Source organism: Herpailurus yagouaroundi, unplaced genomic scaffold (assembly GCF_014898765.1).
Source record: "Herpailurus yagouaroundi ecotype Mexico unplaced genomic scaffold, PumYag 188, whole genome shotgun sequence".
In the NCBI taxonomy this organism is placed as follows: Eukaryota; Metazoa; Chordata; class Mammalia; order Carnivora; family Felidae; genus Herpailurus; species Herpailurus yagouaroundi.
Window position 1 is genome coordinate 21,555,258 of NW_024412419.1, and position 27,357 is coordinate 21,582,614.

Genomic DNA, 27,357 nt, shown 5'->3' on the forward strand with positions numbered 1-27,357 from the left:
TCTTGACTCCATTGGGTATTTAATTAATTTTTTTTCCAAGACAATATCTCAAATTCATACTTCTGCACACACAAAGCAGGTGGGGTTTGAGGCATTACCCTGAGTCCCAGGCCCCTGATAGTTGGCAGTCGATCAGAGAACAAACCAGTAGAGCTTGAGGATATGGCTTCTCAGCTAGGACACAAAGGCACAAAGCTCATGACCTGAACTTCAAGTCCTTGGAGCAAATGCATAAGGTGAGTCACTGCACAGTGGGCACTGAGCAGATTCTGGGACCCCCCAAGTGATGGAGATGCCACCTCTGTCCTTTATGGGACTCAACCCAGGCACTCAAATAAGTCCGTTCAGAAACAGCGGGGGCAGGGGACAGAAGTATCTGAATCAAGTACAAGTAAAATGACAAGAGCCTGGACAGAGTAGTGTTGCTACAAGGTAGGATAGACAAAGGGCCCGGAAAGAGAAACCAGCCAGGAGACAGAGAAAGGACAGGAGCCAAGGCCACATCAGGCAGGGAGCAAGATATGGTGGGACTCTGGGGCGGGGATGAGGAAACCAGGCCAGGCAGCAGGGTCCCCTTCCTTCTCCCCATGGCCTGAAGCCCCTCCCTCCCCTTCCAGCCGGGCCAGGTTTCAGCCGGATGGATAAAAATGTTCTGTAGGAGAGAGCAACCGTGGGGCTTAACCTGGACCCTCCAGCCTCTCAAAGGCCCACACTGGTCTGTATGATCTTCACCAGGTGGAGAGAAGCCTGACATTTCCATTTAAGGGGAGTCGGGGACAGAGAGCGTGAGGGATGGGCGATGTGCTTAGGTGAATGCACTCTTAAGTTGGCCAGGACTTTGTTTATAAAAAAGGGACAGTCTCTGCATTTTAGATGTTCAACCTTCCTGAAGTCTAAAAACAGAGAGGCCCGTATGGGAGCTGTCTCCTAGTGACAGATGGGTTGGCAGGGACAGGCTGAGGATGTGTCCTGCCGGCAGCTGGAGGCAGATCACTGGAGGAACAAACAGGGGAGAAAGGCAGTAAAAAAATGTTCAATATTATTAAACATCCGTGGATCCACGTGGCTTAAACCTGGCTCAGGCCCACCAGCCCCATCTCTCCCCAGATTTCAGGCCCACAGGTACCTGCCACGGCCCCGAGGAACCTTCCACAAGAGCTACCTGCCACCCCAGAGGAGTTCGGGGAACTGCATTGTTTTGGGGGTGGCCCAGGGGCCTGGCATCGTGCTGTGGGGCACTCAAGGTGGGGAACGGAAGGAGCACAGGCTCCGGAGTCAGGCTGACTCTAAAAAGCCAGTAGAATAATTTTGTTTGACATCTGTAAGATTTTGGTATCTTGCAGCTTCTGAGGTTTATACAATCTCAAGTGCAACTTGCCCAAGCAAGAAAGGAAAAAAAAAGGGGGGGGGGGAGCCAAAAAGACCAGTTGTCCCTCACTGGTTTACCAACACCTATTACAGGAAAGACGGACTTAGCCATTTTATAGATGAATGTCTATTCACATCCGTACATCCCGCCACCTCCTTTTTAACAGCTCGAGATCAACTCTAGAAGCCAAACAATACATCACATCCCTGGGTAACAAGAACCACAACAAAACCAGCTGCGTGACCTTGGGCAGACCATGGGCCCCCTCAGCCTCCCGTATGTAAAATGGGCAGAATCGTAATTTTGCTCATGGGGTTTTATAGGGACCGAATGGGCTCATGTTTGCAAAACAACTGCTCCTGGCGGGACCTCAATAAGCGTTAGCTTCAATTAGTAAGCCCCCCAACTTCACCATCCCCTGCACCAGGATCGCCAGCACCCCTAGGCCCTGGCAGAGCTGAGAAAATTTTTTTGAGATAGAGAGCTGGGGAGAGGGGCAGAGGGAGAGAGACAGAGAGACAGAGAGAGAGAGAGAGAGAGAGAGAGAATCTTAAGCAGGCTCCACGCCCAGCATGGAGCCTGATGTGCGGCTCCATCACACCATCGCGAGATCATGACCTGAGCTGAAACCGAGAGTCGGACACTTAACCGCCTAGGCCACCCAGGCGCCCTTAAACACTTTGAGCTCCCAAGCAAAGATGTCACCTGGGCCTACATGTTGCCCGGAGCTCACCCTGCCTGCCGATGGGGGGTGGAAACGTTAGTTCTGGCTCCAGGGGATGCCCGTGGCCCAACATTTCCTCAGGGGCACTGCTGACTGTGGCCAGAGGCCTCACCTCCGTGCGACATCTCCAGGGGACTCAGGGGAGAGCAGTCTGAGGAGAAGATGGGTGCGAGGGGGGCTGGCTAGAGACTCACCAAGATGCTTAACACACCCACTGGCTTTGCGTCTGAACCCACAGGTACCTGTCACCAGAACTTGCACTCATCACCCCATCAGAGGCTTTGTGAATCAGCTCCTGCCACAGCAGGACCCAAGAATCTGTATCTTACCAAGCTGCCCAGGTGGCTTTTATGGTGCGGATCCTTAGACTACACTAAGTGACCCTGTCAAAGTCACAGTGCTTATCAATGACAGAGGCACGACATCAGATGCGGCCCCCCCCCCCCCACCGTGTCCCCTCCAGGACACAGCATGCCCAGCCAACAAAGATGTGGGTGGGGATGGGGGCCAAATGGGGAAGCGGTGGGCAGCACAGGCAGCCTCCAGCCTCACCCCGGGGCCGATGCCCAGCTGGCAAACATTTGCTTTGCACGAATACCTCACAAACTTCCTTTGCCTCCCTCTCGCTTCCCTCCGCTCCCATCCATCCCACGGGCCAGCCCCTGCAGAGGCAGGTGGGGTCCATCGCCCCCACCCCACGGGGGCCCTCCCTTATCTGAACTCTGGCCGCACATGGTCAATTCCACCCGTGGCAAACTGTCGCTCCTGCAAACGTGTCCTTCAGCTGCTTTCCCTCTCACTCCCCTCTTCCAATTTCTGCCAGATTTATTTCGGAAATGTTTCCATTTACTGCCTTAGACCTTCTGATGAAAACCACTCCTCCCGGAGTACCAAATAAAGCGCTGGTGTTGAACGAACGACTCTCTAGTTCAATCCTGTAGCTTCGCTGTTTTGTTGAATTACTAAGATAATGAGAAAAAAAAAAAAATTGCTCTTGATACTAAAGCAGCTGGCATCTGGGGAGGGGGGTCCTGTAAGTGGGACCCTGTGCTCCAGGAGGTCTGGGTGGAGAGAGGGAGAGGGAGAAGCGGGGGCTCCAAAAGGCCCTCTAGGCTGTGGAGAGTGAGGGGGACAGATGGGAGCGAGGGGCGGGGGCGGGGGGTGGGGGGGAAAGGCAGTGGATGCAAATGATTCAAGATGGTACCCTTCCTGGACCTACCTGCCCCTTCAGCAGTGCCAACCAAAATCCATACAGTGGTTGGCGTGAGTGGAGCGGAAATCAGTGAAGAGGTCAAGGATTTTGTTGGGTAAATAAGAAGCGAAGCACATGTGCAGGGAGACGGAAGGAGAAGGGACATAAGCATAAAGGGAGACATCAGAGCCCTTCTTTGTCCTTGCAAGCCCTCTCCTTCCAAGAAGAGGAGGAGGAGGAGGAGGAGGGGAAGGGGAAGGCGAGGAGGGAGAAGAGGAAGAGAAGAATGGGGGGGGGGCTCTGCGCTCTCACAGGGCATCGTATCAGAGGAAGGTGGCTCACAGCCAAGTCAGCTGGGGTTTTCCGGGGCAGGAAGGCCCCCAGGTACTTAGGGCTCCACGTTCTGCAATCGCGGCAGGACGGGTCCCTCTACTTGAACGAGGCTGCACCGTGAGTGGCGTCAACCTGTGGTTCAGGCTGGGAACTTAACAAGAGTTTGTCCGTCTTTCTGTGGAAAATGCAAACAAAGTTCCAAAGAGCCAATATAAAAACGTCCTGTACCTGTACTTGAAGGGCACTTTGTGCAAAGCAGGACACGGTGACTGACGCAATGAGGTCACCCAGGGCAGACCAGGCCCGAGACGCTCGGGGAGCTGGCCGGAGCTGAGCTCCCCGGGCTTCTCACGGGAGGGCAGGCTGCGTGTTGTTGCCCCTCGGCCCGCCCGGTTCCGGCCTGCTGTTTATAAGCAGCCTTCCTGTCTGTAAGCAGCGGGGGCTCTCAGAGTGTGGGGGCTGCTTTGCAGCTGTTTGGGGCCACCCACCCCAGGGCCCCTGGGAACATGTTCCTCTGTGAACTCTGCAGAATGTATATCTTTGCCCGGAGACAACAGTCTCTCTTTTATCAACACATCTAAGCAACAGCAGTTGCTGTATCTCGTCACTCACTCTGCATCAACCGATAGAAACCGAAATGGGCTCGCCCCCCAGCCCGGTAGCGGCTACTCTCCCTCTGCGATGCTCAGTGATCCTTTAAACATCACAAAGTCCAAACCGAAGCGGCTCAGAGGCCCTGGACCCTTTCGGTCCCTGATCTTTGGGATTATTGGCCTTTCGAAGCCCCCAACTTCCTCTCCTTCACTTTCCCCTTCATCCCGGGAACGTTACCCCAACCACAGCAGGCTGTCCTTGGCGGCTGAGGGCCCAGCCAGCACGACTCGTCATTACTTATGCATTCATTAAGTGCCTACTACGGGCCCAGACCTCTGGGCACCATGACTTATCCACATTTCCCCTTGGGCCCGCGGGGGAAACCGGTGCTCATTAAACATTTATTGCACGTCACATATTGTGCCATTCACACTCACACATGTGACCCCATCTGTTCTTTACAACAATCCACGCGGTAGATATGACTAAGTTCATTGTGTAGATAAAGAAAACCCAAGAGCTGAGAGGTGGAAGAACTTAACCAAAACAAGAGGGAGAGCGGCCATCAGATCCCAGGTCCGTCTGCCCCTCAAACCTGAGCCCCCTCCATTGATTGTGTCCCAGGAAGATGCTACATCAAAATGGAAAAAATGCGCACAGAGGGGTCAGGCTCTTGGGTCGGCAGGTGGGTCCAGGCTGAGCCCCGAGCAGCGTGCTGTGACTGGTGCTGGTCCTCCACCAAGGGGAGGACTGAAAAGTGTCCTGTGAATCCTGGCATTGGGGGTGGGGGGAGGAGTGGTGGTGGCAGGACGCACTGATGCTGGGCCACAGCAAGGACGTGGAGCCCTGCCCCAGCGCAGAAGGAGGAGTCCCAGAGCTAGGGCCACCACATCTCAGCAGGAAACGCCGAGCAAATCCCTGGTGCACGGCACGTCTGGGGAGGCGCTCACGCCAGACCCTCGTGGAGGATGGGGAAAATGGATAGGACCCCAACACACGCCTATCGAAAAACCACACGTGGGCGCCTGGGTGGCGCAGTCGGTTAAGCGTCCGACTTCAGCCAGGTCACGATCTCGCAGTCCGTGAGTTCAAGCCCCGCGTCAGGCTCTGGGCTGATGGCTCAGAGCCTGGAGCCTGTTTCCGATTCTGTGTCTCCCTCTCTCCCTGCCCCTCCCCCGTTCATGCTCTGTCTCTCTCTGTCCCAAAAATAAATAAACGTTGAAAAAAAAATTTAAAAAAAAAAAAAGAAAAGAAAAGAAAAACCACACGTAAAGCGACCTTTCCATCAACTTGGAGAGCGGTCTCCAGGGCTCTATCTTTCACCATTGACTTGGGTTAGGGATATTTCAGAGCCCAGGTTTTACATTTATTTTGTCCCTCTTTCCCCCCTAGAGGCATAAATGTTCCTTGGTGTTGCTACTTAGTATAATTATCATTTTAATGGCTGCATAGTTCAAATTCACCAAGTGGACGGCCCTATCTCTCTCCTGCCTCCAAGGGGAACCTGGAAATCTAAACTAAGAAAATAATTCCCTAAAATGAAGAAAATAATACATGAGGATGCGTATTGCAAAATTATTTATAGTAGCAAAAAGAAAAAAAAAAGAAAAATCCCAGACTGGGAACCATGGTAATGTCCTGCAATGAGAGGGTGGTTTAGTAAATCAGAACGCAATGCAATTATGCTACCATTAAAATGATAATTACATGAACTATGTAACAACACGGAAAAAAAAAAAGCCAACATTTACGCCTAACGGTAGAAAAAGCACAAAATAAAATTGCATGCCTGTGTGTCTACAGTGATGTAAAATAGTGTGCCCAGGAGGGAAAGGTCCCAGAAGCGATGACAACTTTCGTTAGGGTGGTCGGATGCTAAGGAATTCATTTGTAGAAAACGTATGTTAATGCTGACATAGCATTTAAACATAAATAAAAAGCGAGTTAAAAAACAACGTGTGCTTCAGAGACATTTTGCTAAGCTTAAAAACAAACTCTCCTTCCCAGGAGGTGGGAAGCAGGGGCTTTTGCTTTGCTTTCCTGCTTTCTTCTCTGCAGAGCAAGGGCTGGGCCCCAGGCCGAGCTGGATTGGGCTCCCAGACCCAGCGAGAGGGCCGGTGGATGTACTTCTCCTGCAAGGCCAGCAGGGAAGTGCCCGACTGGACTGAAAGTTCGGTGGAAGAAGGTCACTGTACCTTTCCAGATACACTGTAAAGTAGAGAGCCACGGGTTGGTAACTAAGTAGATAGTGAGCATTTTTCCTGAGAATTCTATGGGATTTTATTGGCTCTCTTGGTTTGCGTGACTGGGGAACCACAGGGTCCCGGCCTCCCTTGCCCTTCAGGGTCGCTGCTGGCTCAGAGGCCTCTCTGAGGGGAAGGGGGGGTCCCCCATCTCAACCGCCTGGCCTTGCTGGGCAGCCCACCCTTACCTTCGGGATTTTCCCTGTTCCCGGAGGGCTTTTGCCGGGAATACAGAGAGCAGAAGCGGCCGGCCAGCTAGGACACTGCTTGTGCAGAGAAGGGACCGACCTGTCCCTGACCCAGAACTGCCCACCAGCTGTTCTCCCTGACCGACCTCCTGAAAACGGGGGACACCTGAGTCCTGGGGGTGCCGGGTGAAGGAGGGCCTCTGGATCAACAGGGGCCAAGGAGCAGGATGAACTAGGTGCCTCCAGCCATCTCCAAAGACAACCCATTTCTAATCTTTGCCTTTTCTGCCACCTGAGAAGTGCGGTCTTGGTCTAGACATCTGCTTCCGTTCCCCCTGACGCGGGGTTGGCCTGCGGGTAGCACTTCCCTCAGGCGTCAGGCAGAGAGGAGGAGGGGGATGAACCCTCTCCCAAGAGCCTGGCGGGAGCTCCGGAGGCAGGGACGTGCACGTTCAGGGGATGGAAGGACATCGATCATCTCTGCTCCTACTCTCTACTTCAGCGTCCTAGGCAGGTGGGCCACCCCCGCCTCAAGTCTGATCCCCCTGCACTGCTTGCTGTCTGGCCAGCTCACTCCGGGATGCCTCCAGGGACAACCAGGGACAAGGAGCTTGCCGTCCGAACGAGCCTGCTCCGGCTTCTAAAAGTGTCATGTGTTCAGGGATTTTCACCTAATCCAAGTGATCCAACTCGTCCTCCACCTACATCCTCTGAGTCTTTCTTCAGGTGGGACACGCCCACTTCTTAGCGGCCTTCCCGGTGGTGGTGGCATTTGGGGACCCTCCGACAGCCTGGTGCTAACCAGGGACGCTGCCCCACTCCCTCAAGCCCCTGCTGCGAGGTCAGAGGGCAAAGCCACTGCCTCCCTTCCAGAAGTTCTTCCTCTGGGGAGGCTGCCCGAGATCCTCTCCACCTTCCCAGACCATTTCGGCATCTTCACGGCCAGCCATCATCTCATCCAGCCTTTGTAAAAGCCCTCGAGGCAGGCAGAGAAGCTATCACTACGTCCTTCAGGCGGGGAAAACCCAAGTCCTAACACAAACTGCAAACCCTGGTCCAGGACCGTGAACAACAAGCCCGTCAGCCTGAGACTTGTGGGCAGAGCCCCGGGGGTCGCAGCCAGTGCCTGGCACACAGGAAGGGCCCGTGGCTTCCGTAGGGGCTGAGCTAAGAGGAGGGGAAGGTCCCTGGCAGGTCCCTCTGTGGTTGGGCCCGTGCTGGGCCTGGCCTTCTGCACCTGGGTGGATGTGTCCCCGGCCCCAGCTGTGTGGAGCCCCAGCGGCCCACAGCTCCGGGCAGGCTGCGCAAGGCCAGCCCCCACTGGCTGTCGCTCACGCCCCTGGGAAGCCTCCAGAGCTATGGGGCGTCTTGTCCCTGTGGAGGCGGCGGGAGGCCTGAGGCCTGCGGAGGGTGGAAAATCCTGGGAACCCAGCCCCAGCCAGCCCAGCCAGCACCTCATTAGGTGGCCCAAAGCTGGGGGGAGGGGGCATTTCAGGAACATTGTTGTTTATTTTTCTATTTTTAAACAAGTCTGAGGTCTCTGGGGGCACAAATGAAGTTATCAGAAAAGACATGAGGGGAATAAAGCCTCAAGCCAACAGGCTGAGAAGGGCCCTTGGGACCAGGACTCTTGAAAAGCTGAGATGGGGTCTGTTTACCTTGTACTCCCCGACACAGGACTGGGACCAGGGTGCTGGACAAACATGTCCCCAAGCCCTCTGCGGCCCGTTCCCTTGGGTGCTGCCAGGGAATCCGGGCGCAGGCAATGCTTTTTAACTGATCCCATCAGTGTCGTCTCCACCTCGGGAAGGAAATCCGGATTCCCTTCTCACCTCAGCCTCGGGAATGGTTTTCCCAGGGGCAGGGAGCCCGGTGGGGCCACTGCCCCCATGGCGCCTGGGCCCAGCCCTCGCCCGGCCACCGGCTGGCTCTGTGGCCACACAGCCCCTCCACCTGCCTGACTTTCCATTTCCTCATCCGGCAGTGGGGCTGGCCACTTCCGCCTCGACCCCCAGAAGCCTGTCACAGGGACAGGCAATGAGATGATGTGTCACCTGGGGAAGGCTGGCACCCTTACTTCACTGGATCCTAACACAGCCCTGACACGGCCCTGGAAAGGAGACTTGGTGTTCCCATCTTATTTATTTATTGTTTTAAAGTTTATTTCTTTTGAGAGAAAGAGAGAGAGAGAGAGAGTTGCGGAGGGGCAGAAAGAGAGGGAGAGGATCTGGAGCAGGCTCTGTGCTGACAGCAGACAGCCCGATGTGGGGCTTGAACTCACAAACCATGAGATCATGACCCAAGCCAAAGTCACCAAAGTCGGACGCTTCACCGACTGAATCGCCCAGGGGCCCCTTGGCGTTCCCATCTTAAAGGTAAGGAAGCTGAGGTTCTGAGGGTTTGTCTGAACGACTCCCCGAAGCATTCAGACCCAGGCCTGGCTGGTCCACAATGCCAAACTGCCCCTCGAGTGCTCTCAAGGGTAAGACAGCTGCTGCTCTTGGGAGCTTTGGGAGAAATCATGAGTCATGGACAGAACCAGGTAAAGGCCCGAGTGGGTTTGGCTGCAGGAGACATACCTTCCAGAAGTGAGAGGTGTGGTAAGAGGCCAGGGGAGCGGAGCAGGACTTGTGGGCAACAGTCCTAGTTTGACTGGGGTTTGACCTGGAGACAACGAACAGTATCTACTTCCCAGGTCCGTGAGAGGGCCCAAAAAAAGATGTGGCACGTGAGGTGGCAGGAGAATGCTCGGACTCTGCAGATGAACCCAAAACACCTCTCCCGCCCTGCCCCGGACGACAATGTGACGTATGGGCTGAACAACCGTCACTCCTGTGAGTAGAGGGGAGTGCTACGCATGACCCCCTCCCAAAGGCCCCCCCGCAGAGGCAGCCCTCAGCATCTCCCATCAGGACCCACTGGGGGAGGGGCTGCCCTTGGCCATCCCAAGGGCTCCCTCCTCCCCCCTGCATCCCCAGCTTAGAGCCACAGGGCATCCGTGCCTCGTTTGCTCCGGGGTCCAGATAGAACGCTGAGGCCAAAGTTCACCCAAGGCCAGTCAGTCAGCGGAGAAAAGAGCCACAAGTGGAACCCAGAGCCCTTCCCCCGCCTCCCAGGCTTTCCTAACTGCTTGTGTGGGAGGCATCATCACCCCCATTTGGAAGATGAGGAAACTGAGGCTCCGAGGTGGACAGCGACATGGGCTCAGGGCCACTGGTGTCCGCCATGCGACGACCCACGCCGAGGGCCAGATCCGTCTTCCCCTTGCTGACTGCTCACCCGCAGCAGAGGCAGCTTCCCACATCGCTGAGCTTTTTCTGAAACCAACCACTTCTTAATTCTCTGGCTGAATGTCTAAATACGGATTTTTGCCAATTCTGAGCCCTGCTAACTGATGAAGTTGTCAGAAAAAGATCTAATGATGCTTGAAAATGCAGGGAGTGAGCCAGCTGCCAAATTGCCCTCCCAGCTCTGACTCTGCATCAGAGTCGGGACCCTCCCCCCGGGGAGGAGGAGGGAGTCGGCCGTGGAGCTGCTGGCGGAGGCTGCTGCCCTTCATCAGCTGTGTGACTGTGGACAATTTGCTTAACCCCTTTGCTCCTCTGCTTCCCAGCTGGAGGGGAGGATAATAACTTCCTCCTCGCCGGGAACTTTAAGGATTAAATGAGATGATGTGTCCGTGACATCCCAACACTGTGCCTGGCACAGCACAGATTTCAGGGTAGGCCGGGAGGGTGGGACAGACGGGGTGGCCGGCTGGCCTGCACGCTGCTGAATGGACCCCCGTGGCCCTGGGTCTCCCGCCCCTCTGGGGAGGCGCTGGGTCTCTGATCAGCACCCGGTATTTATCTTGGGAGGGGGTGCTTGTGAACTAGCTTACTTCTCTCCTAGGAGTTGAAACGTTCAGAGCGACCTCTTGCCCTGTGAGGTGGGGCCTCCGGGTGGGAGCCTGGGAGGCTGGGCTGGGGTGTCCGTGGGGCAGGACTGCCCCTGGGTTGTCTCTTCTCAGTGGAATATTTGTTCCACTGGGGAGTCTGGGCACTGGGGGGGCGGAGGGGAGCGTGGCTTGGGGACTTGGGAATCAGACAATTCCCAGGCTTGCCACAGGAGCCCCGGGAGGCTGGGCTCTGGGAGGGGCCCTGACGAAATGACCTGGACCTAAAGGCAGGCCTCCCCAACATACAAGACCCACATGTGTGATCTGTCGCCAAGGGAGGGCTCGGGAGGGCACCTCGGCTAGAGATGGGAAAAGCCATTCCTCCCTCAATCACCACCTGTCCAGGCCACCAGCTCCTGCCCGTCCTCCTTCCTCCTTCGGCCGCACCCGTGCATGTGCCACCGGCTCGGTGACCTTGATGTCATCTGCCCCCAGAAGATGGAGGAGAAAGAAGTATTTTTGCAATTGTGTGTGGACCTGGGGAGAGCTTTTCACCTCTCGTGGACTCAGTGTCCTCATCTGTAGAATGGGGATGTACCACCGTGCTTCACCCTCCTGCTGTGAGAAGCAAATGAGGCAGGGCACGCCAAGGGGCTTGTTGTTGTGTGCTTTGCATGAAACACACAACTAGTGGCGGGGGGCACGTGGGGCTGGACAGTAGAATTGCTACAACCGTCCAATCTGCTTCTATTGTCAGCAAGCCAGGGAGGATATCCGAGGGGGCGGAGGGCCCAGGGCAGTGGCCTAAATACGGCATGAGGATTACCACTGGGTCCAGCTGTCCCGGCCTGGGCCGTGGGTGATCAGACAGCCCCTCCGGCCTGCAGCCTTCCCTCCGCGCTCCGGTCTCTGTCCTCTGGCTGAATACAGATGCTGAGAGGACTGCCCTAAGCTCATGGGAGCCAAGAGGTGAATGTTAGCGGCGGGCAGGCCAGCCCCCCGTCAGGGACCTAACCTCAACAGGAGCTTCCTCAGGAGGCGGTGGGAGTTCAGAAGTGAGGCGTGGAAATAGTCTAGTCTGAAGCAGGAGGCCTGGGTTCCAACCTTGACTCGGCCTCTGACGGGCCCCGCGACTTTGTATGGGTCACGCGCTGCCTGTGGGCCTCCGTTGCTTCAGCGGCAAATGCCTGTCCACCCTCGGGAGGTGCAGCGAGGTGGTAGCCATTGAAAGGCTCTGACAAGGTGGGTCAAAAAGTGCACCAGGAAGACTCCCGAAGTCCCGGTACAGCCTTCCCACCGGCCCGATCTCTTCTCAGTTGGACAGGCAGGTTCCAGTCTCTCCAGCTGTGCCATCCACCTGCCAGGGAAAAGGGGCTTGGGAACCCACGGGCCTCTGGGACCCCTTCCAGCCCAGGCTCGGAAAGACGAAGCAGGATGGTCGTTTATAGTAGCAGAGTTTTCAGTGGACGGAGTTTTCAGCCTACTCCCCTTGACCCTCTGCTTCCCCAGCTGTCAATTCGGATAATGACTCAGCGGCCAAGGCTGCTGGGAGAGTTGACGTGCAGGTGTCTCTGTGCCGAGCCACAGCCCTGGACCAACCACAGGACAGCTCTAGGGGGGGTCCTTCCAGAACCCTCAGGGAGGGGTGCTGTGCCTAGACGTGCCTGGCTGCCCCAGAAGCCACTCGGCATCCTAAGAAGTGGGGAGGAGATGCTCACAGAGATGACCAAGCGTCTTGGGCAGGGTCTCTCCAGGCGCGCTACACCCCCCCCCCGCCCCCGAGGGGGCCTGGGTGTGCCTGTCTGGGCTCCAGCATTTGGCACTGGGGTCAAGAGCTCGGCAAAGCCCCCACAGTTTGTGATTCTTCTATTTGTTCTTGACCCAGAATGCCATGAGAAAGGAAGCCCCCGAGACCTCACTCAACGCGCCGTGCATGGGAAACGCACGATAACTATTATAGGGTAAATGGATGGAACCCGGTGTGAGAATCCCGTTCATCAGACTGAGTCCACAAATGTGTCTTATCCGTGGGAATGTCTGCCTGGTAAGGAAATCAGCTGGACAAGGAGTGCCATTTCCCAGGGGTCCTCAGGGAGGGAGGGGCTCCCAGAGAAGCCTGGCTACGCTGGAGGGTGATGTGGGGACAGGAGGAGGGAATGAGCAGCACAGGAGCTCTGAGGACGCGAGCAGAGTGGAGCATTCAAGAGGCTGGGAGTGGGGAGCGGGAACATTCTGGGGGCAGCTGCTGCGTGTGGCATATTCTGAGACAGCAACAGTGAGGAGAGGCTGTCTTTGTAAAGCTTTCCTGAACGTCAGGAACGCAGGTGTTATTCCTGGGTAAAGATGACGGGCTGAACGCCTGCATCTATTTTCACTCTCTCTGACACCCACGAAAACTACTAGGAAAGGGAGTTTTTAGAGGCATCACCCACAGAAACGGAGAGAACACGAGAGAAGAGCAGCGCCTTGACACACACAGGAAGCAGGTGGGAACAGGATTGGTAACTGACCCGGCAGACATGAGAGAGCCCAACCCTGACCCCACAGCGGGAACAGCTAGCAGCCTGCTCTGCATCCCAGGACCCTTGGAAGGCTCTGGAGCCGGAAGCACCTGGCCGCACTGGAAATTCATAGAGGTCGGGAAAGGAGGATCGATTGAAGATGTTGAAAGCACTGGAGTTCTAGAACCCTCCACTCGATGCCGGGTGGCTGGCCCTCCCAGCCCCTGCACAACACCGGGAAAGGTGTTCTCGGGAGAGACTTAATAGAGGCTTTCTGCACCGGCGATGTCAGCCACATTGAGACCCGGGGATCAAATAAATATACGTGTGCTGAAGTCTGAGACCCCAGTAGCCCTCTCTGCAGAACTTTACCCCCATCCTCTCTAGGGAGACCTCAAGAAATAGCCCCCCTCGGCTCACCCTCCAGGAAAGCTCCCCGTCGAAAGCCCACACAGGGACTCCAGCTTTGACCCCCACTCTTCATTATGAGCAGACGATTTCCAGATAGCCAAGGAAGGCCTCTGACACAAAGCTGGAGACCCAAAGAAGCCGGGGGAGAAAGCACCGTGGGGAAAAGATGGGATAAGACGTTGCGTCAACGTCCTAGACCTGAACGACAGTTTCCAGACCGAGCGGGTCCTGTGTTCCCTGTACACGGACAGAAAGGCCCACGCCAACTCACGTCACTGGGAATTTCAGAATACTGGGGCCGAAGAGAAGAGCTGACAAAGTTTCCAGAAAGAAAAACTCAAGTTACCAAAAAAAAAAAAAAAAAATCGGGAAATGGAAAGGCTTTGGACTTCTCAGTAACAACAGCGAAAGCTAAAATGCACCCCAGTGCTGCTTTTCCAATTCCAAGGAAAACTGACAACCAGCCTGTAGTTCAATTCCGTGTAAATGCTCCATCAAGTATGAGGGGAGAATAAAGACATTATCACCTGGGTCAGGTGTAGGTATGGTGGCAAGACGTTTACCTCCGTGAACCTTTTAGGAGGAAGCTACTAGGGGATGTGCGTCACCAAAACAAGGGAGTACACGGAGAGAAATTTAGCCAAGAAAATGGACCGTACAGGGGCGCCTGGGTGGCTCAGTTGGTTGAGCATCTGACTTCACGCTCATGGTTCGGGAGTTCGAGTCCCGCATCGCGCTCTCTGCTGTCAGCACAGAGTCTGCATCAGATCCTCTGTCCCTATCTCTCTCTCTGCCCCTCCCGGCTCATTCCCTCTCTCAAAATAAATAAATAAGTTAAAAAAAGAAAAAAAGAAAGAAAACGGAACGTACAGAAAGCATCTCACTCCTGAAAGCCTTAGGGGAGACTTTCAGGTGATTGGCAGAGGTTTAGTGTGAACTTAATGATAAGTACGTAGAAGCATAACCAAAAGCAATGATTACATCCAGGAAAGACAAAAACAAAAAACGTGCAGAAAGGGAAAAGTAACCATAGCCGATTTCCTGGCTCAGCTCTGAGTAGCATATGGAGTCATAACAACGTGTACACTGAATACTGATCCAATCGAAACATTTATATACCTACACTGGGAGGGTGGGGGATAGGAGCGAGGTGGGGGATGGACATGGGGGAGGGAAGCGCTAAGCCTCTTCTCTAGGAGGTCAAAGGCCGAGGTATGAAGAGGGGGCCATACAAGAGCCCTCTCCAGGGATATGGAGGCAAGAGCCAAGAATCAGCTGAGAGCTGCAAGTGTTTGCTTCCAGAAAAGGGAAGTGAGGGTAACCCTTGTAGGGCAACTTGACTCTCGACGTGCATAAACAGTTTTGATTTGAAAACTTAAAAAAAAAAAAAACCCTTTTAAATAAAAAAATACACTCCCATTCCTGTCCCCCTGCTACCCTGGTAGTTTCTCCAAAGCCTGAATAAGTATGAGGACTCTTCGTTTGCTGAAAGCGTTGGGAGTGGGTTCTTTGCAAAGTATTTGAAGTGGATAGGCCCAGCCTATAAGTGGGCATCAGAAAGGTTCAGAGAAACTGGGGACAGACAGAAACTGACACGGAGCTGGAACCTTAGGAGCCACACCCACAGGGCCTCCTGCTACCTCGGGCAGGTTTCCTAACCTCTCTGTGCTTACAGTGCAGAGTTGATGCTGGAGGCAAAGGCAGAAGAGGCCAGGCTGTGCACACACCCCACCTGCCGTCAGGAACCCCGGAGGGGGAGGCGGGAAGAGGCCCGAGAGCAGTGTGGTGGCCCCTTCAGTGTGCGAACCTCCACCCTACTGGCTCTGAGACCCCGGGATCTCCCACAGGTCCTTCCACCCGCCATCCTGGGCCCGGAAACCAGAAACCTGGGTCACACTGTGCCACTACTCATCCAAGTTTACAGAAAGCAAGATGGTTATTTACAGGAACAGAAACATTGAGCTAATTCGCTTTCAAATACACCAAAGAAAGCCGCAAAGAGAAAACAGAAACTTCTGAGTGGAAAAGGGCCACTGTGTCCCCGTCCTCAGGGTCCCCCCCTCCCTGCCCCGCGGCCCTCGGCTGCCCAGGCAACCCTCTCGCCTTGTTCATATGTTGATGGGCAGACCCTTCCCAATATTAACCAACCCACTTTTTCCCCCAGTGAATCCAAGTTAAGAAAACAGAACTTTCTTCCCAGACCACTCAAGCCCCTGAGCCAAGTTATAGCTGTACCCGGAGCTCCCTGGGGCCCAATTCTCACAGCCTTTTCCAGAGATGTGTTCTGGGCAGTGTGAGTCAGACTGCTCCCATCCTTGGGCCCTGAGGACCCAGGGACACTCGGGCCCTCACCCCCCAGCAAGCCTCTCCTTGCTCATTTCGGGAAGCGAGCCTCCCTCTGCGACCAAGATTGGAAAGACCTGGAGGGCGATTTAGTCCTCAATCCCCAAAAGCTAGTCTGAGGACCAGTGATGACCGGTGACAAAGTGCTTAATGACCAGGAGCAAACGTAGAAAAAGAAGCACAAAAAAGAGATGTGTACGGGAAGAACTGCCCTTGCTTCTGGGATTAGATCCTTCTTATATTTTTGATCTAGAATGAACATGCTTAAAAAATGAAATGATGGTGATGGTGGATCCCATCGTTTGTAAATATCCTTACTTGGCCAAATTGGAAAGTTGGCGTCTCTAATGGTTCTTTCTCAAAAAGAGAAAAAAAAATTGGGGGGGGGTGGGGTGGGGGGGGGGAGTTTTATCGGACACTGAACATCCAAAGTCTGGGACGTACTATGGAGGTGGACACAGAAGACAGCAAGAACGAGTGCCAGGGCCAGAGCCCCAGGCTCGGGAGGTGAGGAGGGAACACCCCGGCCACATGCTTGTCTGGCCCCGCTTCACACCCTTCAGTGACAGGGAACTCGTGCCCTCTGCATGCAGCTCTACTGATTAGAAAGCGCTTCCTCATACTGTCACGACACCTGCATCCTTGGACCCAGGTCTACGCCTGGGAGCACCTAGAGCCAGGCCTCTCACCTGCTTTGGAAAACGGGCTCTCCACGCGGCACCCCTCCCGCCCAGTCTCCTTTGCTTGGGGTCTATTTGCTTCCTCACACCCTGAATCATTCCCCTCGGGAAGCGACTGGCCTCAGATCACTTAACTAGCAAGCGAGTTCTAATCCAGTGGCAGTGGTCGGGTGTCCCAAATGTGTGAGATCGTCCTGGCTGTTCAGAACCAGCTGGAAAAGGAACAAAGAAACCAACAAGGGGGGGGGGGGGCGGCGGGGAATCATGCAAAAAAGTCCAGGGGATCCCAATAAACACTTCACATATCTGCTTAGAAAAAAATCTGAAAGGAAATAAGGCAAAAGAGTCATGATTGTCATCCCTTGAGGTGAGCTACCCTGACAGTTTGTATTGCATTTTGACTTTTCTGTTTTCTGGGGTTTTTTTTTTTTTTAACGTTTTATTTATTTTTGAGACATCGCTTCTCGGCCTTTTGGCTAAGATCAAGTGTATTTATTTTTGAGACAGAGAGAGACAGAGCATGAACGGGGGAGGGGCAGAGAGAGAGGGAGACACAGAATCGGAAACAGGCTCCAGGCTCTGAGCCATCAGCCCAGAGCCCGAAGTGGGGCTCGAACTCACGGACCGCGAGATCATGACCTGAGCTGAAGTCAGTCGCTTAACCGACTGAGCCACCCAGGCGCCCCTGTTTTCCGGTTTTTCTACAACAATCTGGTTTGTATTTGTACAATGGAGTAAAGCGATGGCCATTCAGAGGGAAGAGATAAGTAAAATTAAAGAAGTCTGGTCCCAAGATCCCGTCTCAGTTCCCAGCCACTGTCCAGTAAAGTGCCTGGGGGTCTGGCGCTCCAGAGGCGGCCTGGGCTGGTGCTCCCTGTGGGCAGCGGCTGCCTGCACACACCCCCACAGCCCTCCCACCACCGTGGGACGCAGACCCCAGGCCACCCTTCTGCCCCTCCTCTGTTCTCAAGCCTTGCAGTCTCTCACCCTTCACTTGGCTCCCTGCCCCGGAGATGGAAGAGAGCAGCGGACAAGGGGAAAAAAACGGAGGATGTGGAGGACTGTGGCTCATCCCTGCACTTGTTACACAGCAGAGGGCAGACACATTGTTTTGCAGACAGGGATTCATGCTTAGAGGGAGACAGCACAGGTGGAGTGATGGAGCCGGGCCCTGACCCGGCCCTCTGATGCCAGTGCGGCGCGCGTTCCCCTGGGGCTCAGGACAGAGCCCCCAGGCCCGCCTAGGGTGCTCTGGGGCCATGTGGAGTGCCAGCTCACATGTCACCCCTCACTCTCCAAGCCGGCCCTCCATGGCTGGTCTTTGCCAGGCGCTCCCCCTGTGCCCCCAGGGCGCCTTGCAGACCCAGTGCTCAGTCAGCACTGAGCCAAGCCCTGATCAGAGGGGGGGGCCCCGGTTGGAAGTGGGGTCACAGCCAGCCAGGCTCTGCGGTCACGTAGCCTGAGCAAGGTGTTTCCCTCTTGGGGCTTCAGTTTTCTGAGGGGTAAAACCGGGGCAGAGAGCATTTGGCAGTGATTCCCTGGTGGTGCCTGATTTTAAGGCTTCACCTTCTGATATTCTGAGACTGCCTGAGTGACACTGTCCCCCATCTGGGGAGCGGAGGGCACAAGTTTCCCATTCGGTCCCAGGGCCCGAGTGGATAGCCTCCTTCTGAGACACGCCCCAGCCAGCGCGTGTCTGGCTGTCTGAGCACACACGTGTGCATGCATGGGTGCGTGGGGGGCAGTGGGGACTTGGAAGTGTGTGTGTGTCGGGGGTGAGGGGGTGGGGGTGTGTGTGCGAGCAGGGGGTACCAGAAGGACAGGCCCCCGTCTGCCTGGGCCAGACACATCCTCCAATTATTTCACCTTTTTGAGGATTGTGCTCCTTTCCTCTCCAAGACCCCAGCTCCAGCTCCCCCATCCTACTCCCCCCCTCACCCCCCTTCTCACTCCTTTGTTTTCTGTTCCTGCCTCCATGTCAAGCCCCAGCTCTGTGCTCTTTCTTGGTCTCTGCCCAAAACAAGCTCCCTTGCTTCGGAGATGCTGCAGAGCCCTAGTTGAATGTGTGTCCCCTCCACCTGTGCAATCTCCTCCTTAGGACCCTACCCGAGTCCCCAGCCCTCTTCTAAGAGGCGCCCACGGCTCTCAGAGCCCATCTTGTTCCAGACAGAAGAGAAGACGGGCTCTCGTCGCACAATGACAAATTCAAACCATTATTCTGCCGAGATCCGAATGAAAAATCGGGAAGACTGACACCGCCATGATTTGTTAACCCGACACTGCCTCGCTACGCACTGCACAAATTTTAATTAAAAATCTTAGAAGTGATTGGGGAGCCCTTTTATTGTGACTCTCTGGCCTCTTCCGGGTGCTTTGCGGGGGGAAGGGCAGAGCCTTGTCACAGCAGGAACAAAAAACTCAAGGATGGTCCTTAAAAGATTGGTGGTGGTGGGCGGCCTGGGGGGATGCAGCAAGCCTTCGGGAGCATGTGCAAACAACCCCCAGCCACCCCCACCACTCCACCCATTTCACAGGTGGGGAGACTGAGGCACAGGGAGTGGTTTGTACAAGGACTCTGCTATAACAAGCACAAGATGTGTGTGTGTGTGTGTGTGTGTGTGTGTGTGTGTGTGTGTGTACTGGGTGTATGAGTTATGAGATTTGGCCCAGGAAACTGGGAAATCTAGGAGAAGATATGAACATCTGGCCCACCTCTCTTATCTATCAGGCTCTCACTCAGGGAGGATCAGCTAAATTCAGGGGGAGAAGATAAAGGGACCAAGAACAGAAATGCACGTGTCCTTCTTTCCTGTAGTCACACCTGGAGATAGACGGAGGCAGGCTGGGATGACAGTCCCCGGGCTCCAAGTCTTGCTCCTGGCTTCTCAGGGAAGAACCTGAGAAGGTTCTCAGTCGTTCTAGAAAAGCCCTAGTCCAGTGAGGCAGCCTGAGCAGAAGAGAAGGGCTGAGGAGGGGGCTGGGAGAATGACCTGGGGTGGCACCCTGGTTTCCCCTAGGCCCGAATGATTCTGCAGGGGATCCCCGACCTTCCTGCTTATCTCATTTGGGGCATAAAAGAGAGGAGAGAGAGCTGGCTGGTGCAGGGTCCTCTGGTGGGGGAGGGGGCGTCAGGTAAATGGCCGGCAGGAAGCCGGAGGGGGGTGCGGTGCGGTGTTTAAGCTGAGGCTCAAAAGGGAATCACAAGCAGGCTCTGGAAGATCAGTCAGCAGAGCCAGGGGGACCTCGGCTAGGCCTGCCACCTTCACCGATAGGACCTGGAACAAGTGGCATTGCCCCAGTGCACCTCTGCCCCTCACCGAGAAATGGTGACTGTTGCCATGCCTGTCCTGCCTATGGGACTGATACAAGGATAAAGTGAGGCCAGATTCATATGAAAACTCCTGGGGGGGGGGGGAGGGGCGCGCCTTGGGTGGCTCAGTCGGTTAAGTGTCTGACTTCGGCTCTGGTCACGATCTCACCGTTTGTGAGTTCGAGCCCCGCGTTGGGCTCTGTGCTGACAGCTCAGAGCCTGGAGCCTGCTTTGGATTCTGTGCCTCCCTCTCTCTCTCTGCCCCTCCCCTGCTTGTGCTCTGTCTCTCCCTCTCGCTCTCGAAATAAATAAACATTTAAAAAAATTTTTTTAAAGAAAAGTGCTGGGGAAGCATGCCCTGCTGGGCCCGTGCCTGGAGGTCCAAGAGCCCCTCTGAAGATGCTACCACCAGACAGCCCACGGTCAGAGTGCCCTCCCCTCCCCCAGTGTCCTCCACCCCTCCATGGCCCCCAGTGGCACCTCCCCCTGCCCCCATCCAGCACTCACCCTCAGGGCCGGCAGGGAGCTGATCTGGTCTGTGGTCAGTGTCGCCTCCTTGTAGTGCCTCCCAGGGGGACAGAGCTTCAGGAAGGTGTCATGGATGCTAAGAAGAGAGGCATGATGAACTGCAGGCTCAGCTCATGGACTGCAGACCGTGTGCCTCTGTCCCCCCGGGATCTCTGGAAGAAGGGGACTTACAATTGAGTGACATAGCAAAGGCAGTTAGACCTTTCATTCCACCCTTCTAGAAACATCCTTGAGGAGTCCAGGGTGCCCAGCACACAGTAGGGGGTGCAAAGATGAGCCGGGCATGAGGAAAGGTGTGTGAGTGTGCTCTATAGCATGGAACATACGCCACAGGTGTTCGTTATAGAATGTCAGAGCTGGAGGGGACATCTGTGGTCACACCGTCCAGTCCCTCACTTGCAGATGGAGAAGCCTGCAGGGCCTTGGGGAAGCCAGCGCGCAACCCCAAGCCATCTGCCCAGCCCGGCCCTTGGCCCTGAGAAGGTGGGTGTGGCTGAGTCAGTGTCTCTGTCGCAGGTCCATACTGTGCTGGAGGCTTTGCTTGTGAGGGGCAGGCAGAAGGCGAAGGGGCTGTGTGACCTTCGAGTGGGGGGGAGGGCAGGAGCCCCAGGCCAAGAGAGCACAAGCCCTCATCCTCCTGCCCTCCTACCCCATCCTGGTCACAGGTCTTGGGTCTGTTAGGACGGGTGACCCAGAAAGTGGAGAGGAGACGTGGTGGCCTGGGACACAGGAGGCCCACACTCCAGTTCCCGCCCTGCCACTCCGGTGCCGTGACCTCGCCTTACTCTTGAGCCTTAGTTTCACCATCGGGAAAATGGGCAATAATGATATTTCTCTTGGGAGGCCAGGAGGCGGGGGTGGGTGTTGACATGATGGAGAGTGCAGGGCCTTCGGGTGACTGTGTGTGTGTGTGTGTGTGTGTGTGTGTGAGTGTGTGTGAGTGTGTGAGGGGTGGGGGGTTAACACACGCTGGTGAAAAACCGTCTCTAGAGCCAGACAGACCTGAGTTCAAGTCCTGACTCTGCATTCTGGTAGCTCTGAGACATTGAACAGGGTTCTGACACCACCTGAGCCCCAGTCTCCTCATTGTCACGGTAGGGCCAATCTCCCCTCACAAATATGTGAGGAGTAAACAGGAGGAGCTGTATAAAGGTCAGCCTGGCGTTGCATAGGCTCTCAGGAGATCCCGAGCTTCTCCACACCCCTGTCTGTGCTCCTGTCCTGCAACTCAGACACGCTGTGCCCTGCCTCCCAGAGCTTGGCCCCAGACCATGATGGTGGGTGCCCTCTAACCTGACCTGGGTCCCTGGGCCTGCCCTTTCTTCTTCCCCTAGGATCCTTCCTGCTCCAAAATTACCCTCTCTCCTTTGGTCCTTTCCTTCTCTTCTGCCCACCATCCAGCTTCTCATCTCGGCCGAGCGCTGGGAGGCGAGCATCTGGCCAAGTTAATCCCTACCCGGGAAAGTGACTAACAGCCCCTCACTGTCACCTGCGGGGTGTGTGGTTTGGTGACCCAAATGAACCTCTGATGGGTGGGATTTAGGGACATGTGACTAAGTGAAGCCTCCAGAGGGTGATTCTACAAGTGAGGATTTGCAGGTAGAGAAGAGGCCTTCCCAGGGCCCTGATTATGGTAAATGGAGGCCCAACACCAGGAGAACTGACAGCCAGGATCTGCTCCCCATCCGGCCTCTCATGTTTTCACAGCTCACCGACTGGGAAAATGTCCTTTAGATCCCGGCCGTGGGAGAGTAGAAAGGACATCAGCTGTGTCTGTGCTCTTACAGTTTTCCCACTGACTGCCCAGGCGGGGCTCTGATCTCTATGGTGCCTCCCACCGCCCTTGCCCTCTGGCTTCCAGATGCTTCCGGATGGCTTTGGCCCAAGGGAGGCACCACAGGGAGACTGGAGGTAGTGAGAGAGCCTGGTGGGGTGTGTCCCCCTCCCCCTTCCAGCCTTGGCCGGCTCTGGTAGCATCTGTGTATGTGTGATCCCTCCAACGTTCACTCAGCTCCGGTGCTTGCCTGGGCCGTGGGCCTCGGGGGCGGTAATCGCTAGTCCCTGGCTGTTTCCTTCAGCCTCTGAGAGCAGTCCCTTCACTACCAAATCCCTTCAAAGACCCCAACTGGGCGTATGATCCGTTTCCCCGCTTCCTGCTGGAAGGCTGCCAGATCAGTCAGGGGGACCCATTTGGACCCTGATCCCTCTTCCACTAGCTGTGTGATCTGAAGCAAGTTGTTTGACCTCTCTGAGCAGAGAGACAGACCTAGGCTTCAATCCTGACTCTGCCGGATGGGGAGCTAATCCCCATCACTGGCCTTGTGCTGACTCATGTCAAGGGCCTGAACACAGGAGCCAGACCGGTGCATGGCTATTCGTGAAGAACAGGCTCCATCAGCCTCGTAAGGGGCCCTGAACTTGTCACCAGACACTTCTCTGAAAGTTCGGGAGGGAGCCGAAAAGCGGGGTACGGAAAAGGTGAGGGGAAACATTCTCCAGGAAAGCACGGGGGACACTAAAAGGCATCGAGGAGAAAAGGAAGGCCATCATCCCCGGAGGACCCAGTGGCCCACGAGGGGAAGGGACAGCGGGGAGGGGGCGGCAGGAGCTGTCACTGTCACTGTTAGAACTCCGGCCTGAGGTGAGAACAAGCAGACTGGCTTTCAGTAAGTTGTACTAATTTTTTAGAATTCTCTTGAGGTCCCAGGGCGCCTGGGTGGCTCAGTGAGTGAAGCCTCCGACTTCAGCTCAGGTCATGATCTCACAGTTAGCGAGTTCCAGACCCGCCTCAGGCTCTGCACTGACAGCTCAGAGCCTGGGGCCTGGAGCCTGAAGCCTGCTTCAGATTCTATTTCCCTCTCTCTTTCTCTCTCTCTCTCTCTCTCTCTCTCTCTCTCAAAAATAAATAAATAAACATTAAAAAAAAAAAAAAAAAAGAATTCTCTGAGGTCCTGTGCCATTATGGCGGGCGCCCAGGATGGACTGCTCCCTGGCTCCCCACGGGAGTGGCCCGAACCCCACAGCGGGTTCTCCAGGCTGTGCAGCCCCCACCCCCAAGGATCCACCCCTACCCAGGTGTGAGTTCCTCGGCCCCGCCCTCCCCCCAGAGCTTTCTGGCGGGGAGGGCTGCTGTGGGGAGGGCCTTGCCCAGATTTCATGCCATCCCAGGCCTCCGAGTGGGTGGGCTGCCCGCAGATGAATCGTGGCTGCATCTCAGCTGCCACAAAACGTTCTCCTCCTCCAAATATGGATCAGCCGGCTCTAAATGGAACTCTGAATTAATCACTAATGGACTCAAGAGTCAAAGCCATTTGAAAAACTCACACATTCAGCCTGCCAGAAATCAAGGAGCCCATGCTGTGGCTCCCTCCCAGACGAGGGGAGGGGCCGTCGGCGGGCTCAGAGGCCCCAAGACAGGGGAGACCAGCCCTGCAGCTCACACTCTTCGGGACCTTGGACCTGCCACAATCCCTTCTTGTGCCTCAGTTTCCCCTCTGTAAAATGAGAGACTCAACGATCCCTCCCGCCCCCAGCGCCCTCCAGTTCGGGCATCCTACGGCTGCTTCCGTACCTTTCTCTGCACCCTTGCCTCTGAGGCCCTCCGTAGTGGTGTTCAACTGGGTCCCACGTTAGAAACCTGTGGAGACTCTGTGAAAGGACCCGGGCCCACCCCTAGAGGCTCTCATTCAAGGCCAGGGAGGGGGCAGGACCTCTAAGTCCCGCGAGCTCTCGTGTTCCGCTTGTCCAGGCAGGACTGAGAACACGGCTCCGTTGCCAGTCTCCGCATCTACTCTTTTCCTCTGGGCTCAGCTCCCCGGGCCATGGGGTCAATAGTTCTTTGCCCAACAGCACAGCCTGAAGGTATTTTATAAATAGCCCTATCTTTAGCCTGAAAAGGTGGCTTTTATGGTCTGCTCCTTTCAAGCTGTGTGGCTTGGGCAAATCACTTCATTTCTCTGAGCCAGTTTCTTCATTGCAAAAGAAAAAAAAAAAGAGAGAGAGAGAGATAATAATAGCATGAAAATAACAGCTATACCACATGGTCAACACTGACCCACGTGCCGGGGTCTGCTCTAACCCCCTGACATGCATTCGATCACTTAATTGTCCTAATAACAACCATGCGGGGTTAGGTTCCAGGACTTGGTATCATGCTTTTTATAAGTGTGGGAACAGGTTGAGCAAAGGCTCAGCAAAGGTAAGAAATGTCACAGAGCTAGAAGGTGGCAGAGCTGAGTCTCGAACGAACACAGGCCTCTGGCTTCAAGGAAGCAAGCTTGTAACCACTCTGCCTGCTGACCTTCTGGTGCCCCAGGAGGACCAGCGCTAATGGCCAGGATGGGGCCTGGAGGCTAGAAAGTGTTGGGCACTCAGGGGCGCTAAGAGGAAAGAGCAGCCTCATGGCAGGGGCTGGGGGCAAAGCTTCAGGCTCCCAAAGCGGACCTACATGCAGCCCGAGATCATGACAGGAGAGGTCACTGAGGGTTACAGAGTAATCCAAACTGCTCAGACGGAGGCGGGCCGACCTGGGCTCCAACCGTGGAGGTCAAAAGGAAACCACGCGTGCCCTCTCCGGCTCAGACCCCAGAGGCAGAGTCCGCAGCCACAGCTGCAGATAAGAGCCTGCGAGGGCTGGTGCACCGAGCCCAAAGAGACATCTGGAAGGCTTCTCCGGGAGCAATTCAATCAGAAGTCAGGGAGGGCTGACCTGGAACTGAGGCTGAAAGGGACTTTCTCTTTAAAAGACCAACGAGGGGCGCCTGGGTGGCGCAGTCGGTTGGGCGTCCGACTTCAGCCAGGTCACGATCTCACGATCTCACGGTCCGTGAGTTCGAGCCCCGCGTCGGGCTCTGGGCTGATGGCTCGGAGCCTGGAGCCTGTTTCCGATTCTGTGTCTCCCTCTCTCTCTGCCCCTCCCCCATTCATGCTCTGTCTCTCTCTGTCCCAAAAATAAATAAACGTTGAAAAAAAAAAAAATTAAAAGACCAACGAGATGAGATAGAAAATCCCCACAGGCTAGAAACTTAGGGTGGACAGACCCCTTCCTGGAGGGCCAAGCCCAGGCAGCCTGGCACAGGGAAGGGGCGGGCTCGAGGACCAGAACCTGTCACGTGTGGTCTGCCCTCCCAGTGTGCATCCCCTGCAGATCTGGTGACCAGGCCTCTATGGCCTATGCAAGTCACAGGTAAGAGCGTGGGAACATACTAGATGAGGCAGAGCCACCCTCTGGAGGTTACTCCTGTCTGGTGGTGTCCTGGATACTTTTTTTCAAATGCACTGATCTATCCAACTGCATTGCCATCCAGGCCGCATTTCTTTGTCACATTAGTAGGAAAATCACAACACGTCTTCAGAGGCCACATAGAAAAACTGTCTAAAAGCGACTGGGGCTTAGTCTAGCCGAACTTGGCCACTTTCTCCGGTGCCATCAGCTTCCTAAGCCACTGCAAGTGCCACTGGGTGTCCGTGTCAAAGCTGCCCCTTCGCTTTCCAGACAAGGCACCAACACTAACACTGATACAGTCAGTCCTCCAGGTCCCTTCCGACGACAAGCTAACCTACGATCACCACGTGCACGCTGTGTGTGTCCTTCCAGAGATCTTCCCTTTGTGTGTGTGTGTGTGCATGTAGAACCTTATGTTTTACAAAAACGGAAGTACCCTGTATATACCAGTCTAGTTTACCAGAGGAACACAGTTTCCTTACTAGTTTTAATGGAGCATGTCCTCCAAAAGCTTCCTCAGACAGCATGCATAAGAGGTACTTTTTAAAAATAATTTGCATGTCAAAAAATAGTCACTTCACCTTCACTTTTGATTAATAGGTTAGCTATGACTTAATTCTATATTGGGATTTTTTCCTTATAATTTTGAAGGTCTTGGGGCGCCTGGGGGGCTCAGTTGGTTAAGTATCTGACTCTTGACTTGGGCTCAGGTCACGATCTCACAGTTTGTGAGTTCGAGCCCCACATCGGGCTTTGCACTGACAGCGTGGAGCCTGCTTGGGATTCTCTCCCTTCCCCTCTCTCTGCCCCTCCCCCGCTGGCTCGCTCACTCTCTCTCTCTCTCTCTCCTCTCTGTCTCTCTCTCTCTCAATAAATAAATAAAACGGCTTAAAAAAATAATAATAATTCCGAAGGTCTTTAGCTGCTGTCTTCCAACCTTTCCAAGTCCCAAACCATTCTGATTCCTGGTCCTCTGTATGTCTTTTGTCTCTGTTTTTTTCTCTACAGAGGTTTTTAGGCTCTTATTATCTCTGGTGTTCTGAAATGTTATGATGACATGATTTAACGTAGGCTTTAAATTGTTCTCTTCAAATAGCTAGTGTCCCTCAGCTTCCAATTCATACCTAACAAGTGGGGCTCAAAAACGCTGACCCGGAGCTCGTCCCTGCTTATCACTGGGCCTGGCGGCCCTGAGGCTGGAGCCTGTGTGCTCGGCTCTGTCCAGATGGTAAGCACCTCTCTTCTGCTGGGCTGGGGAAGGGGTGCTGAGCGGTTGGCAGAGCAAGAGAAGGAGTCACATGGGACTTCCAGTCAACCTTCTGGGCCTGGACGGAGCACTCACACACCAAACCAGTCACTCTCTCTGCAATCCGATGAGGAGGGCGCCTGCAGCCTCTCCATGCTGCATGACGCTTGTCTTTGGCCCGGAGCCTTCCCTGCTGGACAGCAACCCGCATGACAACAGGGACTGTGGGCTGTTCTCCATTATGCTCCCAGGGTCCTCACAGTGTCTGGCACATTCCAGGCCCTGAAGAGAGGCTTGGAGAGGGACCCTGGGCTTAGAGCGATTCAGTAATGCATCCAAGTTTATCCAGCCAGGCTCCCGACCTGTTTCCTAAGTCCTTTCTTCCTTCCCCCCATCACCCCGAGGAGGCCCTGTCCACTTCCGTGATTATGTGAAGAAATCCCGCATTGGGTCCCATAGTGGCTTAACGCCTGAGGTTTCGCTCAACTCAAGCTGGGCCCTGGGAATCACGGTGTCAGCTCTCCTGACTGGGTTCTGTCTCTGCCCTCCCTGTTCCAGCCTCATCTCCGGGGCTCCACAGCACCGGGCAGGAAC

General features: G+C 55.1%; 1 protein-coding gene across 4 annotated transcripts in view; it reads right to left on the bottom strand.

The window, feature by feature from the left end:
* CIB4 (calcium and integrin binding family member 4) overlaps window positions 1-27,357 on the bottom strand; it is a 100,567-nt gene that overhangs the window by 23,229 nt on the left and 49,981 nt on the right. For 3 of the 4 annotated variants that reach the window (XM_040496264.1, XM_040496263.1, XM_040496261.1), the window contains exon 3: window positions 20,273-20,369. The exons of the other annotated variant lie outside the window; for it this stretch is intronic. In XM_040496264.1, coding sequence (XP_040352198.1) covers window positions 20,273-20,369 — 97 coding nt within the window. The remainder of the gene's footprint in view (window positions 1-20,272; window positions 20,370-27,357) is intronic. 4 annotated transcript variants of the gene reach the window in all.